Source organism: Garra rufa, chromosome 1 (assembly GCF_049309525.1).
Source record: "Garra rufa chromosome 1, GarRuf1.0, whole genome shotgun sequence".
NCBI classification, from domain to species: domain Eukaryota; kingdom Metazoa; phylum Chordata; class Actinopteri; order Cypriniformes; family Cyprinidae; genus Garra; species Garra rufa.
The window spans coordinates 36,734,141-36,752,075 of NC_133361.1; the positions used below are offsets into that span (position 1 = coordinate 36,734,141).

General features: G+C 36.6%; 2 protein-coding genes across 3 annotated transcripts in view; both read left to right on the forward strand.

The window, feature by feature from the left end:
* The first annotated feature begins 1,929 nt into the window (after nt 1-1,929).
* On the forward strand, nt 1,930-14,892 carry psmd11a (proteasome 26S subunit, non-ATPase 11a). Its single transcript, XM_073835253.1, has 13 exons — nt 1,930-2,046; nt 3,866-3,967; nt 4,488-4,684; nt 5,871-5,928; nt 6,036-6,230; nt 8,433-8,577; nt 8,663-8,723; nt 11,683-11,745; nt 11,838-11,963; nt 12,039-12,074; nt 12,524-12,575; nt 13,906-14,048; nt 14,137-14,892. The coding sequence occupies exons 1-12, from the start codon at nt 1,959-1,961 to the stop codon at nt 14,046-14,048; spliced, it is 1,266 nt and encodes a 421-aa protein (XP_073691354.1). The 5' UTR covers nt 1,930-1,958; the 3' UTR covers nt 14,137-14,892.
* Nucleotides 14,893-16,710: 1,818 nt separating this feature from the next.
* Nucleotides 16,711-17,935, forward strand: part of nsfa (N-ethylmaleimide-sensitive factor a) — a 33,367-nt gene continuing 32,142 nt past the window's right edge. The window contains exon 1 of one of the 2 annotated variants that reach the window (XM_073839599.1): nt 16,711-16,792. In XM_073839599.1, the coding sequence (XP_073695700.1) occupies nt 16,781-16,792 (12 nt within the window). In that variant the 5' untranslated portion in view covers nt 16,711-16,780. The remainder of the gene's footprint in view (nt 16,793-17,935) is intronic. The other variant, XM_073839608.1, reaches the window with a different exon arrangement.

Here is a 17,935-nt window from a genome sequence, read left to right on the forward strand (position 1 = left end):
GTGTCCTAGCGTCTGTAAAAAACTGTAAACCAGTTCGGTTTTGCAGAAGAAAGAGTGATTTATTTGACGAATTTGTTTAGGCTATTCAGAGACTGGGGTTTAATGTCTTAGCAAATGTGAAAACTGTATTGTAAATTGTAGGTTACACCTTAGTGTATGAGGGAGTTTGATTGCAAGACACTGGACAAGATTCACATTTACGCTTTTACTGTTTATATTGTAATTTGTTGACAGACCATGTCATTGCGATACACACACAAAAAAAGTAGAAATGTGAACATAGGACATTCTCCTTAGTGAAACCTGTACATGCAGTGCTGTAAGAATCACAGCGCAGTCTTCCTACACCCCCTGATATTCCTGTCTGTTGGGCCACAAATTCTTATCCACATCACAACAAATATCTTCTCTTGCGATGCAGCGTGGAATGAATCACAGGACAGATTTAGACAAAAAATGCCTAATGGAAATGTATAGAAATATGCTTGACATATTATGACAACTTGTTCAACCATTTTGCATGTAAAGACTTATGCTATGAACCAATGCCTAAATGTTGTGAGGGGTAAGACTATTCTACAGAGACCAAAATAATACATTTTGATCAACTTGACATAAGCAATTGATAATGTAGGAAACAGCAGAGAATTGTACATAATCATTTGCATGGACGTACCAAAGCATTTGCAACTTGTTCAAACAAATGAAAGACTGCTTTTTTGATGTGCACAACTGACACAATGATGTGAAGATTGAACAAGTAGTTTTGAGAATTTCAATTCTGATCTGAAAAATGTACCAAAGCGACTGAGAAAAACTGTAAGTGTATTTTATTTTTTAGATTTCAACTTAAGTTTAAAGAATTTTCATGGTGGCTTTGTCTGATGTTCTGATCATCCCTGGTGAAAAAAAAAAAAAAACAGCTAAAACCAGCCTAGGCTGGTTGGCTGGTTTTAGCTGGTCATAGCTGGTCAGCAGGCTGGTTTTAGAGGAGGACACTTTTTCAGCCTGGCCAGGCTGGTCTTAGCTGGTCAGGCTGGGAAACCAGCAGCTAAAACCAGCCTGACCAGATTGGGAGACCAGTTAAAACCAGCTACTTCCAGCTTACAGTTTTTTACAATCGTTTTTGCACTAATAACAGAACCGTAATGTCATTTTTCAAAACTCTAGACACATAATTCACAACCAATGATCAAAATGCACATTTTTCAAACCACTTAACACATTTTTCAAATGCTTGGATACAATACATATAAGCCAAAGATCATTTGTTCATTGAACTTAAATCACCTGTTCAAAATGACACAACTTAACATAATACTATTTCAAAATGCAACTCACACATTACATCTGAGATGAGTGCTAATGCAAGGCTTCTTTAAAGATATGAACGCAATATGCAAAGTTTTGAACACTGGACAGCCTGTGTTACAAATAATGACTGTTTTGAGTTTTGTATCTAGAGTTTTGAAAAATGACATTAAGGTTCAGTTATTAGTGCAAAAACGATTGTAAAAAACTGTAAGACCAGCCAACCAGCCTAGGCTGGTTTTAGCTGTTTTTTTTTTCAGCAGGGATGCGAGTCCATATAAAACAGCTTCACAATTGAAAGGCAACGTTGAGTCTTTATCAGCAGCTACAACTTTGCTGTGCTGCCAACATGCACACACCTAGGGCACCTGAATAAGAAAAGAATAAACTGTAGGCTATATAAACTGAAAAATGTCCTCACTAAATGTATTGTGCCAAAGATTGCTGTTGTTTTCACTGTGTAAATAGTTTTGAAATTGTATAACAAATAAAGCTAAACGACAAACCATGAAGTTCAGCCCCCTGGAGTGAGTCATTCAAGTCCACTGTCTCTGTGAACTCAATGTCCCAGCGTGCCTCGGCTGCGCTTCCGGTAGCGTGTTTAATGATGATAGTTATGTGAATCAGGCAATTGGTGAATTGGTAAGATGGCGGCTGCGGCGGTAGAGTTTCAGAGAGCACAGTCGCTGCTCAGTACGGATCGGAATGCGTCCATAGACATTTTACATGCTATCGGTAAGCGTCTTCTGTCCCTCTGGCTTTTGAACAGCTCTTGTGGTTTTAGCTGAAGGAGCTGTGCTTTTCAACACAGGGCTCATGTCCCTCATGTGATTTGAAGAGCAGCAGCTAAATGTGTTAGCCGGTTTCATGCTGCTGACTCACTGTGACAGGCGTGAGAAAGCATTTAGCTAGAAAAATACTCTATGCTCTTACGAACTGGTAACTTTATAAACGAGCTGCTCTGCTCTTTTAGACTTTGTCCTCAAATGTAGATTTATTGTGTGTAGCCTGTAGTGGATGAAAAGGCAATTTTCAGTGAACTGTAAACAGTTAGCCAGTCGGCTAGCTTCAGTTCTCAATGGACGCGAATCCCTATGTAGGGAAATGAATGTGTTTGGAAAAACAGGCGTAAATAAATGTTTATCTGTAGATGATCAGCCTCCTAATTGTGGTGAATTATGTACAATTACAGAAATGCCATTTTCTAAATTACGTTTGAAGGAACTAACGTTACCACAACTTTGGTTGACAACTGAATTAGCTTCGCTAGGTAGCTACTGACATTCAGTCTGCTTCTCATAACATTTAAGTATTAATTGTCAGTGAAAAGGCTGGTAATGTTAAAAAACTCTGAAAAAAATGTAATTTCAACTAAATTGTGACGGATATGACTCATTAAAACATGTCTGACAGGTTCTTTACATTTACAGTCAGTGGTCTATTTTTTTTTAGTTATGCTGTATGACAGTGTCAGCAAGTTATGTTTGGCAATAAGTTTGATGTGTGTTAGTTTGTCACGGATAATTTCATAGTATGCCACGCCATTTTTTGTTTAGCTGCTGCAGAATATCATGTTTCAAGTTTAACCTTTTTTAAACCTCTTCATATAATCATTAGACAATCTTTGTTTCACATTTAATCAAAGCAGCATTCATAGAGAGAAAATAAATGTCAAAAAGGAAAATTTAATAAGCAAAGAAATTACAGTGTGAATTTAGTTAAACTTAAATTGAGTAATTTAGAGACTTTCAAGATATTCCTTTTTTAAATCTGCTTTCAAAAATACTTTTAAGATTGAGCAACTTTAGGAAATCTACACTGCTTTTCAAAAGTTTGGGATCAGTATGATTTTTAATGTTTTTTTTTTTAAATAAGTCTCTAATCCTTATTAAATTTCTATTTATTTGATCAAAAATACAGGAAAAAAGTAATATTATGAAATATTGCGATTTAAAATACGTTTTCTACTTTAAAATATTTTAAAATATAGTTTATTTTTGTCAGGTAAAGCTTAATTTTCAGCAGTCATTATACTCCAGTCTTCAGTGTCACATGATCCTTCAGAAATCATTCTAATATGCTGATTTATTACTTTTATTATCAATGTTGGAAACAGTTCTGCTGATCAATATTTTTTTGGAACCTGTGAATTTTTTTAGGATTATTTGATGAATAAAAAGTTAAAGAACAACATTTATTCAAAAATCTCTAACACTGTAAGACTTTTTTTTATCAATTTAACACATCCTTGCTGAATGAAAGTATTAATTTCTTTCAAATAAAGAAAGAAAAAAAAACATACCCTTAATTTAGAACAGTAGTGTATCATGTTACAAAAGATTTATATTTTAAACAAATGCTGTACTTTTTAATGTTTTAAGTCATCAAAGAATCCGGGAAAAAAGAATCACAGGTTCCAAAAAACAGCTTTTGAAGATGAACTTGCCTGTATTATCACCAGAAAGTCTAAGCTAACAGAGTTTGAATATAGTATCGTTGTGCTCTACATAATTAAATTTAATTCTGAAATCATCTACTTTCTATATATTTACAGTCAAGCGAGACATCCAAGACAATGACGAAGAGGCTGTGCGTGTCAAAGAACAGAGTATCTTGGAGCTGGGCGGACTGCTGGCCAAGACTGGACAAGCTGCAGGTAAACTTCTGCAACTAGTGGGTTGTGGCCCAATCAGTGTGACCCTGGACCACGAAAACTGTCTTAAATAGCATGGGTATATTTGTAGCCAAAAATACATATTATAGATTTTTCTTTTATGCCAAAAACCATTAGGATAGTAAGTAAAGATCATGTTCCATGAAAATATTGTGTAAATTTCCTACCGTAAATATACCAAAACCTAATTTTTAAATAGTAATATGCATTGCTAAGGACTTCGTTTGGACAACTTTAAAGGCAATTTAAAGGTTACAGATTTGAAAACAGTTGTATCCCAGCCAAATATTGTCCTATCCTAACAAATACCATACATAAATGGAAAGCGTATTTATTCAACTTTCAGATGATGTGTAAATCACAATTTCGAAAAGTTGACCCTTATGACTGGTTTTGTGGTCCAGGGTGACATATATTAATGTATCTGATAGTTTTGAAAGCCACTACTCTGTCAGCTGTCATTTTCCTCAGGGTTACTAACTATTATAATATTCTTTTGCAGAATTGGGAGGTTTGCTGAAGTATGTCCGACCATTCCTGAACTCCATCAGCAAAGCAAAGGCAGCGCGGTTGGTGCGCTCTCTGCTCGATATGTTCTTGGACATGGAGGCAGCTACTGGTCAGGAGGTGGAGTTATGTTTGGAGTGCATCGAATGGGCCAAATCAGAGAAGAGGACGTTTCTACGACAGGCCCTGGAGGTGAGCACCTAGTTTTGTGAATTAGAGAATTGATACAGCAAACATTACCATTGCGATATTATTAGAGTTTTTTTTTTCAGAAGGTGCACTCTGTAACTTGTTGTTTTATGTTGAGCTAGGACAGTGTGTTACTGATATTTGTACCGAGGTAAAGTGACTCGTATTTGATTGGTCATGTGATCTTGACCTAACTGTCACTAGTTTACTATATGAGAAAGGATTGAGAGAATATGAGTGTATTCAAACATAAATTCAGACAATATTGTGTGTTTTTTGTACTGATCAAACGTTCTTGAAAGAATTGTCTTATGCTTACCAAGGCTGGACAATAAACAGAGTAAAAGCTATAATATTGAGAAATATTACTGTAATTTTAAGTAAACGTTTTCTATTGTAATATATTTTAAAATGTAATTTATTCCTATAATGACAAAGCTGAGTTTTCAGAAGCCATTACCCATTACACAGTCATTCTAATATGCCGATTTGCTGTTCAAGAAACATTTAAACAGAATTCCTAGATGACTAGGATATTCAAAAGAGAAGTATTTACTTAAAATATAAATCTTTTGTAACATTATAAATGTCTTTACTATCAATTTTGATCAATTGAATGTATTCTTGGTGATTAAAAGTATTAATTTTATTTAAAATATAAAAAAAAATACTTTTGAACTATAGAGACACAGTAAAGGTAATATTGAGAAATAGTGCTGTAATTTTAAGTAAATGATTTCTATTGTAATATATTTCAAAATGTAATTTATTCCTATAATGACAAAGCTGAATTTTCAGAAGCCATTACTCCAGTCTCCAGTGTCACATGATCCTTCAGAAATCATTCTAATATGCTGAAGAAGAAACATTTAAACAGGATTCTTTGATGAATAGGATATTCAGAAGAGAAGTATTTACTTAAAATAGAAACATTTTGTAACATTATAAATGTCCTTACTATCAATTTGGACACATTTAATGTATCCTTGCTGATTAAAAGTATTCATTTTATTTAAAAAAAAAAAAATCTTACTGTACTTTTGAACTGTAGAGTACATGCTGCATACTACTTGAAATTCAGTCTGACCTTTTAAACTGAAGCTCTGTCCTAATCAGATTTTAAAGAGATTTCAAACCACTTATTAATGCTGAATGCTGATGTCTTATCACTGTTACTTCAATCCTTTAGGCCCGTCTTGTCTCTTTATACTTTGACACCAAACGGTACCAAGAGGCTCTACAGCTGGGTGAGTCCCTGTCAAGACCCTTCCTTGTTGTTGACTATTCGTGTTCTTAAGCTTGAGCGTTGTATTTGCGGCCTGTAACCACTGTCCTCTTCTTCCTCGTAAATCAGGCTCTCAGCTCCTGCAAGAGCTGAAGAAGATGGATGATAAAGCTCTGCTGGTGGAGCTCCAGCTGCTGGAAAGCAAGACGTATCACGCACTAAGCAACTTGCCCAAGGCCAGAGCGGCTCTCACCTCTGCCAGGACCACAGCAAATGCCATCTACTGCCCCCCAAAGCTGCAGGCTGCTCTAGACATGCAGTCAGGTATATTTCCACAGTCCTTCCGCAAAGACCCTCAGTCCTAACTAGTAGTGACACCTAATTTGTCCCTCCACACTGAAAGCAAAAATGCTGTGCAACAAGGTACGCTCATAGCCAGTCAGAACACGTTTGTATTGTAACATAACAGCTCACAGTGAGACATCACTTCACATGCATCGATAAAATGGTATTAACACACACATGCACAGTTTGAGAGTCTCAAATGCTTACTGCAGTAGTGGTGAATGTCCACTATGGTGGCACTCTACTGTATCTACTTAGGAAACTACGTCACCTCCACTTTCTGTCTGTTTTAACACACCCAAATTAATCATTACACACACACGCAGTTACATTTAGAAAGTTGAAAACGCCCAAAGAGAAGTTACAGTGTCAATTTCACAATGAAAGCTTCCAACATTAATGTATACAGTCAACCATTGTTTGGACACCAGATATAATTAAAAAAAATAATAATTTTACTGGTGGGTGCAGGACAATATAGTTATTGTCTATATATAGTTATATAGTTATTTTATGTAAGTGAGGATAGCAAAATAAAGTAAAGTGTGACATTTTAGACCCAAAAATTGTTCATACAGTGGACTATCAGTAAAATTGATCAATTTGGGACCAAAAATTTGATTTGACACTTTGACCTGACCATGATTTGTTACATAACTTTCTATCAAAGTGATCTGACAAAGTTTAACTCTTGAGTTTTTGTCATATTCTATTACCAGTTTCTAAACTACCGCATAAAAAAACTGTAATAATGTAAGGAATTTTTGAAGGTGTCTGAAAACATTTTAGTTTCCTGTAATTAATTTGTGATTATTAAGATGAATTTGTTCTGACCATAGACTGTAAAAAAATATGGACGTAGTGTCTGTGACGTCACCCGTAGGATTCTGAAGCGCTAGTTTGAAGCCTATAGTGCAGGGTTCCTCAAATCTTACACTGGAGGTCCAATGCACTGCAGAGTTTAGCTCCAACCCTGATCAAACTCACCTACCTGTGATTCTCTAATGATCCTGAAGACCTTGATTAGCATTCTCAGGTGTGTTTGATTAGGGTTCGAGCTAAACTCTGCAGTGCATTGGACCTCCAGGGTAAGATTTGAGGAACCCTGCTATAGTGGGTGGGAGTCGGTCGTCGCCATCTTGGAATCGCGTCACTGTGCATCACTCCCGGGTAATCAAAAATGGGCAAAAAGGCGGGACGTGGGTGGAGCTGGTTGCTGAAACCACGCCTGCCTAGCGCAACAGTGGTGACAGCAGCGGCAATCCCCCTGTCACTCAAGTGGCCACGCCCTTAATTATGCTGAACTTTAAGGCTTAATATAACTTAAACGGATGAGTTATACAAAAATTCACCCGCCTCACAGTTGACATGAAGGGCAAAACTAGCTATATAGACCAAAACCATTTTTTGAACCAGGCTGTAAACATACTTTTTCCCGCTGTAAATATGGGCATTTTAACATGGGGAGTCAATGGGACTGACTCCCTTAGCGGCCAGTCGATGAATTGCAGTTTAAGTCACTTCCGTGTTGGTTTCAATAGAGAGAGCGGTTGCCGCTTGGTTCTGACACATTGTTCTTGACATTTTATTACCATTTTCTAAACCATAGCGAATAAACTGATAATGTGAGAAATGTCAAAGGTGTCTGAATAAATTTTGGTTTGACTGTATAACAAATGCAAAGTGTCCAATGTGTAAACAATGAATTACACGTTAACTACAGTACAGTCTGAATATTTATAACTCACAACAAATATTACTACCTGTATCTTACAGCTTTGCTACCACCCAGCATTTTAGCTTGATGCTTGCATAGGTTGAAGCATTTTCCAACCTTCTCCTGGCCACTCTCAATGCCTTTTTCTGGTCAACTGTCAATCCCATAATTCACTGTGCAGATGACGTTTAACTCTGATATGAAAGAATTGAAAATTCTTGCTCTGCACCAGTAGAAAAATACTATTATAGTATTAGCAACCATACTTCATCCTGAGCTATCTTCCTGCAAATGCTTAATAGTTATGTGCATTACTTAAGCTAAGCAAATGGAGGGAAAACAGATCTTGTGCTATCTAATGATTTGCCCAATTTGTCAATGTATGAATTTTTGAGCTCATATTGGATATACCTATATATAGTTATTGTACTGAGTGCATCACATCCTTTTTTTCCCCCTTGCAGGCATTATTCACGCTGCTGAGGAGAAGGACTGGAAGACTGCATATTCATACTTTTATGAGGCTTTTGAAGGCTATGACTCTATTGACAGTCCTCGTGCCATCACTGCACTTAAGTACATGCTCCTCTGCAAGATCATGCTCAACTCGTGAGTTGCACTTTTTCTTTTTTTCTCTTTTCATTAAACACTTAGATATTGAGCATGTTAAACATGTATGTCTTTGTCTTTACAGGCCAGAGGATGTGCAGGCCCTGATCAGCGGAAAGCTTGCCCTCAGACATGCTGGCAGACAGGTAGATGTCGGAGAAAAATGGTCTTGTACATTCAGTTCCATGGTGTAGTTTTTTTAACAGTAAGATTAGATGTTTTTAAAGACGTCTCTTCTGCTCATCAAGCCTGCATTTATTTGCATTTATTTATTTTATTCCAAAGTACAGCAAAAACAATACATTTTTAAAACATTTTTACTATTTTAAATAACTGCTTTCTATTTGAATATATTTTAAAATGTAATTTATTCCTGATTTCAAAGCTGAATTTTTAGCATCATTACTCCAGTCACATGATCTTTCAGAAATTACTCTAATATTCTGATTTCCTGCTCAAAAAACATTTATTATTATTATTTAGGTTTCTTTGATGAATAGAAAGTTCAGAAGACAAGCATTTATCTGAAATAGAAATCTTTTGTAATATTGTCTTTATCATCACTTTTGATCAATTTAAAGCATCATTGCTAAACAAAAGTGTTAATTTCTATAATCCCCTCCACCCAAAATAGTTTGTGTATTTTATTTTTATATTAGTTTAAGGTCAAAATCAGGTCTTGTATTCTACAACTAACAAAACAGGAACATTTTGTATGTTCCATAAATTTAAATGTTAAATTGAACCTCCCTATATTTAATCTTTGATAATTTCCTTGTAGTGATTAACTGAATTTCGTGACTTTTTGTAATCCCCATTTATGGGGATCCAACTTTTGTTTAAAAGTTTGAGGAGAATGATTAATTTTTTTAAAGAAACTGATACTTTTATTTAGCAAGTTTTCTTTAAGTTGATCAAAAGTGACAGTAAAGACAATTAAATAAAATATTTCTATTTCAAATACATCCTGAGCAAATAATGTGCAAATATTAAGCAGTACAGTTGTTTTTTTTACTCTGAAAAACAAATATGCATCAAATCAGCATATTAGAATTTCTGAAGGATCATGTGACACTAAAACCTAAAGTAATGATGCTGAAAATATAGTTTGCATCACAGGAATAAATTACATTTTAAAAAATTTTCAAATAGAAAACAGTTATTTTTCAATTGTAATAATATTTCACAGCATTATTGTTTTACTTTATTTTTATTTTTACTTTATTTTTTATTGAGCATAAGAGACTTCTTTTAAAAAAACGTTTAAATCTTACTCATCCTAAACTTTTGAACAGTAGTGTAAAAAAAAAAAAAATCAAGGATTACATCACAGCCTGCGGTTGTTTCTTAGAGAGCCAGATAACTCGCTTAGTATTTAGACTGACGTTAAAATACCATACCAGGCTGCGGCACACATTTCATAGTATCCAACCATGTTCACTTTTATATATAAGACCCTATACTGCCCTCCAAAGGCAAAGCGCAGTAACTACACATTCAGTCAAAATTGAGCTAACGCTTAAAATGGACTTAGTGACAACTATTTTGTCTTGTGGCAAAGTCTCCTTGTCAGGGGTGATAGCGTTCCGGCACCACGCCGGATTTCCGGCGTACTGTGGCTGCGGAAAAAAAAAATCAGGTTCGCGGATATTGCTCTGTCATTTCTCTAAATCTGAGATGTGCAGGTCAGAGAGCAGCTTTAACGCTCAACGACTCAAACAAGTCACATTCTAGCCGATGAGCCAATCAGAAGTAGGGAAGGGGCGGGCCTTGTGTCTTTGTCAAATAGATTGATACAGGTTAAGGCAATGCTCCATGCGCGAAGGTGTTTTTAGCTCCCATACTGTACAATTGTCTCCTACTGGCAACTCAAACCGTAAGTCATGGCTATGTTTATGAAGCCAGGGGAAGACATTAAGGATTGCGATAAAGGCATATTTACAGGGCTCGCAAAATCGCTAGCCCGACGTCCCGGAGCTATTGGGTTTTCCAGTCGGGCTACCAACATTATTTGACCGGCTGCCAGACGGGCTATCCTGAAGTAGAGGGCTCATGGGGTCCTTAAAACTCCTCAATTTAGTTGTATCAAATTTAAGGCCATAAAAAGGGGTAAATATTTTAAATAGTAAAAGAAGAGGATTAATTATTTTAAGAGGTCTTACAGTTGGGGACGGAAAGACGAGAATCGCGATAGAGCTGGATTAAACTTTAAGAGGCAATGATAATATATGAATAGGCAATGAATAAATATGCTCACTGCACGTTTCAAAGTCAAAACGCGGCACTGTTGTCTTTATATGAATGTATCTGAAGGGAACCGACTGTCCTCAGAAACGTGTCGTTGGCATTTTCATTTCATGTCTGATAAAACTGCGTTAATGCTGCTTTTTCTTTCAGCCATTCTTAGGGAAACCGTAATATTTTAGCGCTCCTAAAGCGCCCCCTCGTGACATAGAATTAATTTGCACGTCCAAATTTTTAGCTGTTTTTGGTCAGATTATTGCAAATCTCGACCAATGTTTTTTATGCAAACACAGAGTTGTAAATGTGAAAGAAGTTAATGTGCTTTCTAAAAATCTAAACAATTAGGACATTGTTTTAAATAAATGTTATGCATTATATACTTGATTTATTCATTTTAATGGGATAAAGGTTGAAATGCCAATCTATAAGCTTTTTTTGTGAAAAACCTTTATCTGACTGAACTGAACCAACAAGTTATGTGTTAAAAGTGCGTCGCATACATAGTACCTCCACCCCACTCACCTCGGGGGCAAGGGAAAAAATAAGTTCAGGCTCAGGAATTTTTTCCACTATCAGGCCTGCCTTGTTCATTTTTGTCCAAGAAAAACCAGAGTGTTTCAGAGAAACAAGAGTGTTAACATGTTTGACTTGCTGGCGTAAAAACTTTAAAGGCATTTTTCTCAGTTTCAGTGTTGGCGTAGTTACTGCACTTTGGCTTTGGAGGGCAGTATAGTGCCCTGTAATATGCACTAAGCCACAGCACCTGATCTTGTGTGCTGCTTGGCAAGGTGACATTTTTCTGTTGTGTCTGTCGACGGAGGATTATGTGGATTAACTTGTCCTGTCTCTCTCTTTCTGTAGACAGATGCACTTAAATGTGTGGCTCAAGCCAGCAAGAACAGGTCACTTGCAGACTTTGAGAAGGTGGGTCAGATGCCCTGACTTAAAACGTTACCACGTTCTCAGTCCACCTGCTGTTTTCACATCTAATGTCCTCCTCTCTGATCTGCTTTCAGGCTTTAACAGAATACAAAGCTGAGCTGCGGGATGATCCCATCATCAGCACCCACCTGGCCAAACTCTATGACAATCTGCTGGAACAAAACCTAATAAGGGTCATCGAGCCCTTCTCCAGAGTGCAGGTAATGACATGGTTTACTTCAGTGTGAGGTGATGTGTGTTTAAAACACAATAACATTGTTCTCCTCTGCCAACAGATTGAACACATTTCTGAGCTAATAAAACTCTCCAAGGTAAGGACTCGTTCTGTCTAATTTGCAATTAAAATCTATCTTCTTCCAGTTGCTTTAAAGAAATAGTTCACCCAAAAATGAAAATTCTGTCATTAATTACTCACCCTCATGTTGTTCCAAACCTGTAAGACGTTCATTCATCTTTGAAACACAAATTAAGATATTTTATTTTTGAGAGCTTTTTGACCCTCCATAGACAGCAAGGGTCCTACATTGGTCAAGGCTTCCTAGACCGTGGAAGGATCCTTGCTGTCTATGCAGGGTCAGAAAGCTTTCGGATTTCAAATTAAGATAAGAAATATCCTAAGTTGTGTTACGAAGATGAATGAAGGTCTTACAGGTTTGGAATGACATGAGGATGAGTAATTAATGACAGAATTGACATTTTTGGGCGAACTGTCCCTTTAAATAGCAAGCAAATTCTCACTGATCTTCCATTTTCTCTTTAGGGGGATGTTGAAAGGAAATTGTCACAGATGATTTTAGACCAGAAATTCCATGGTATGCCCTCATCCTTGTCTTTTACTTGGAAAGTGTCTGTCAAACATAGGACTGGGAGTCAATACGGATTTACATATTTAATTCTGAATTCGGTATAATTCAGTTGCAAATTAAATAGATACTATCTACCAATGCTGTAACACTAAAACTCAACAATTTAATTGTTTTAAGGAAATTGCCTTTAACTGTTGAAGTTAAAAAGAAAGAGTACTGACATTTCAATCTTCTAAAACAAAACAAAAAATAACATTTTGCTTAATATAATCAGTGGAGTTCACATAACGTTTTCTTGGTTGACTGCAGTTAGCTTTCAGTAATAATTGAGTGAAATTAACTAACTAATTAACTACAATTGAGTTCAAAAGTTTACATACACCTTGCTGATTCTGCAAAACGTTGAATTTTTTTACCAAAATAAGGATCATACAAAATGCATGTTATTTTTTTTTTATTTAGTACTGACCTGAATGAGATATTTCACATAAAAGACATTTACATTATAGTCCACAAGAGAAAATAATAGTTGAATTTATAAAAATGACCCCGTTCAAAAGTTTACATACCCTTGATTCTTAATACTGTGTTGTTACCTGAATGATCCACAGCTGTGTTTTTTTGTTTAGTGATAGTTGTTCATGAGTCCCTTGTTTCTGCTGTTCTTCAGAAAAATCCTTGAGGTCCCACAAATTCTTTGGTTTTTCAGCATTTTTGTGTATTTGAACCTTTTCCAACAATGACTGTATGATTTTTAAGATCCATCTTTTCACACTGAGGACAACTGAGGGATTCATATGCAACTATTACAGAAGGTTCAAACGCTCACTGATGCTCCAGAAGGAAAAACTATGCATTAAGAGCCGGGGGGTGTAAACTTTGAACAGAATGGAGATGTGTACATTTTTCTTATTTTGCCTAAATTACATATTTTTTTCCATTTAGTACTGCCCTTTAGAAGCTACAGAAGATACTTACATTTCCCCATAAGACAAAATAAGTTACATTTATCCTGATCTTTAAATTCAACAAGTTTTCACCCCCCGGCTCTTAATGCATCGTGTTTCCTTCTGGAGCATCAGTGAGTGTTTGAACCTTCTGTAATAGTTGCATATGAGTCCCTCAATTGTCCCAAGTGTGAAAAGATGGATCTCAAAATCATACAGTCATTGTTGGAAAGGGTTCAAATACACAAAAATGCTGAAAAACCAAAGAATTTGTGGGACCTGAAGGATTTTTCTGAAGAACAGTGAGCAGCATTTATGCTGTTCTAAAATTTTGTATTTGTGGTCCCTTCAATGTTTTTACTATGATTTATGATGTTGCTTTCTCAAAGGAATCCTTGACCAAGGAGAAGGTGTCCTGATTGTATTTGACGAACCTCCAGTAGACAAAACATATGGAGCCGCCCTTGAAACAATTCAGAACATGAGCAAAGTAGTGGACTCGCTCTACAACAAAGCCAAGAAACTAACATAGGCAAGTCCAGTGTTACATCTCAGAGTCACATGGTCTTAGGTTGAAAAATGTATTTTCTTGGCTGATCTTGGCTCTGTCTTTTGTGCAGGTTGAGCATTGGACCCTGCAGCTGAGAGCATGGCCAGTGTGGGGGACTCTGAGGGAAGGGGAGGGGGACGTGATACAGATATCAAGTCAAAAAAAAAAAGGTCTTACACCCCAAAAATGGACTGACTCCTGCTGTTGTCCTCTCTGGCTTTCACTTGGACATTTTTTACCACATTCCTCAATGGACAAACTACTTCTACTACTATGGGATCACGTTTTGTTCATTTTTTCCACTTAATTTTTTTTTTGCTGGTAATGCATTTCTTTGTATCTTGGCTGTGCCTAATGGGCCATCAGGGAATCTTCAAAAAATAAATAAAATAAAAACTCACTTGCATTATAACTCTATTGGAAATGTATATACATAGATATCTCGTAGAGCAAAGCTGATATGAGAATGATTCAGTTCCCTTGCCAATCCAGGGGCCATTGTGTTGAGCCGTCAACAAGATTCCCTGCATCACCGAACGGTTTTAGCCCCGACCCCGGTCCCCAAAGGAAGCCCCTGGCCTTGCTCCAGGCCTACCTCTATTTGGACAGCACTTGGACTTTTTATGTTGGGTGGAAAAATTCTGAAAAGATGCTGTCATCAGGAAGGGATCATGAGCTGTTGTCATTCCCTGGCCCGTGCATTCCTGCCCTTCCTCCTCCTTCCTCTTTGTACATACCGTTGCCAAGCGCCTCTGTCTGGCCTGTCATGCTATTGCCCTTTTTTTATAACGCTAAAAAAAATAATAAAGTCACCAAGAGAACATGACTCCGAGTGCTTCTGTATGACATGCTGTAATGATGTACTGATGTGTAATACTTTTTCTTTTCATAGCTTAATATGCAGTTCACTGCAAGTAAGATATTTGCTGGTTGATTTACCTGAAAAGTGTGTATGTCCACTTGGTAGAGGATCCTTGTCATGAGGTCTATAAACACCCATTCTCAACCAGCTTAAAACTGAAACAACTATTGCTTTTTTTATATTTACACATTGGGGTCAAAAGTTTACATATACCTTGCAGAATCTGCAAAATGTTAATTATTTTACCAAAATAAGAGGGAGCATACAAAATGCATGTTATTTATTATTTAGTACTGAATAAGATATTTCACATAAAATGTTTATATATAGTCCACAAGAGAAAATAGCTGAATTTATAAAAATAACCCTGTCCAAAAGTTTAGATACACTTTATTCTTAATACTGTTCTTACCTGAATTATTTTTTTTTGTTTTTTGTTTTTGTCGTAGTTCTTGAGTCCCTTGTTTGTCCTGAACAGTTAAACTTGCTGCCATTCTTCAGAGAAATTTTCAGGTCCCACAAATTCTTTTTTTTTTTTTTTTTAGCATTTTTGTGTATTTGAACAATGACTGTATGATTTTGAGATCCATCTTTTCACACTGAGGACGACTGAGGGACTCATATGCAACTATTACAGAAGGTTTGAACGCTCACTGATGCTTCAGAAGGAAACAGATGCATTAAGAGCCAGGGGTGAAAACTTTTTAACTTTTTTTGAATTTGAAGATCAAGGTAAATGTAACTTATTTTGACTTTTGGAAAACATGTAAGTATCTTCTGAAGGGCAGTGCTAAAAATATATGACTAAAAAAAATTATATTTAGGCAAAATAAGAAAAATGTACACATCTTTATACTGGTCAAAAGTTTTCACCCTGGCTCTTGATGCATTGTGTTTCCCTCTGGGGCATCAGTGAGTGTTTGAACCTTCATGTAATAGTCGCATATGAGTCCCTCAGTTGTCCTCAGTGTGAAAAGATGGATCTCAAAACCATACAGTCATGGTTGGAAAGGGCTCAAATAAACAAAAATGCTAAAAACCAAGAAATTTGTGGGACCTGAGGGTTTTTTCTTAAGAACAGCAGGCAGTTTCACTGTTCAGGACAAACAAGGGACTAGAACAGCTACAAAAAAAAGTATTAAGAATCAAGTGTATGTAAACATTTGAACAGAGTCATTTTTTTTTTATCAATTCAAATGTTTTTTCTTGTGGACTATATCTTTTATCTTTTCACAATTTCCTAGAATATCATTAAGGCCCGGTTTCACAGACAGGGCTTAGACTAAGCCAGGATTAGGCCATAGTTCAATTAGGACATTTAAGTCATTTTTATAAACATGCTTAGAAAAAAACATTACAGGTGTGCATCTTGAGACAAAACAAAGGCACTGATATATTTTAAGATCAATCAGTGCAATTGTGTTTCAGTTGAAACAGCTCAGCCTCAGACTTACATTTTAGTCTAGGACTAGGCTTAAGCCTTGTCTGTGAAACCGGGGGTATATGTTTAAATATTAAGATTTGTACTCACTGAAATTATTGAATGTTCATTAGAAGGGGGGTGTACCAATACTTTTGGCAATATAGTGTACGTCACAAATAGAGCGTTTTAATTTAGAGCACTGTGCCAACCCATGACATCATTAACTACGCGATTGCGTAAAGAACATCTGATTCGTTTTTGAAACGGTTCTTTGAAACGAACTGTTCGAAAGAATCGATTCACGCAAATGAGTCCAGGGCGAAGCGTCCATGCGCATGCGCAGCTCTCGCCTGTGTCGCTGTCCGCTGCTGTGGTGCTGCTTTATACTGCTGTGTGGAGCTCTTCCGAGCAGCATCACCTAACGCAAACATGGCGACCCGGGTAAGATATGCTTCCATTTGAATTATTCAACAAATAATCTTATACGATATCAAGAATGTGCACTGAGTTTAAATGCAACGTACTATGTCACCACAATCGCTCTGGAAAAGATCTTTAGCGTCTCATTTTTTAAAAAACGTATCCAGTTTAATGCCAGCCATTGGCATCTTTCCACAATATAACCAGCCTGCGGACAGTAGCAGGTGGCGATACGGTCTCCTGTGACCACCAATGCAGGTCTATAGCGATATTGCTGGTGTTTGGTTTACATTGTTATTCATAGCATGCTAATATATAGCTACAGCACACAGCTAGCCTACGCGGGAAGCTTTGAGCAATAATAATAATAAACCCCAAATGAGTGCTCGAATCTCGGTGGTGATACGAAAACATTCATTTTCCATCATTTGTGTGCATGGTGAAATAGTGGTGGTTGGTTGTTTCTCGTCTGAGCCCATCGGTAAACATGCAAAAGCTTAAAATAGAACCGAGAAGGTTGTCCATTTGCTTAGCCCATCGATACGCTACAACATTAGCCAGCAGGCGGTTGTTTCATTAGTCATTTAATATCGTGAATATTGATGTATGCGTACAGTAGCCATGTACCGTATTTTGTGGCGCAGACGGTGTCATGAAGAGTGAAATGACAGCACTGTTCTCTTTCAGCGGATTTAACCTTGACATGGCTCTCGTAATGCTCACATAAGCTTATCACATCACAGTGTTTCTGCTTTGAGAGCTTGCGATGTATAACCTTGAGCAAGCCTGCAATTTACCGTCCAAAATGATGCATTCGCTTCAAAATGTCTACGGAAACACATTGCTCCCCATGTACGAATATATATTGCGCAAAGCTACAGCACTCCCTCTCTGTGGTGCAGGATGAAGCGCTGTAGGTGTCAAAACGAGTGCTTTGCTTGTCATTGTGAAAAATGCTTTCAAAATTCCATCTTCATTGTCTTTAGTTTTATATGTGGATAAATGTGGATATGAGATTTCAGTGTTTCATTTAGGCCCTTGTTGGGAATTATTTATTTATTTATTTATTTATTTTTTAGATTTAGTATTAGTGTAATTTAGTTTTAGATATTGTATTATATCTACATTATATATATATATATATATATATATATATATATATAT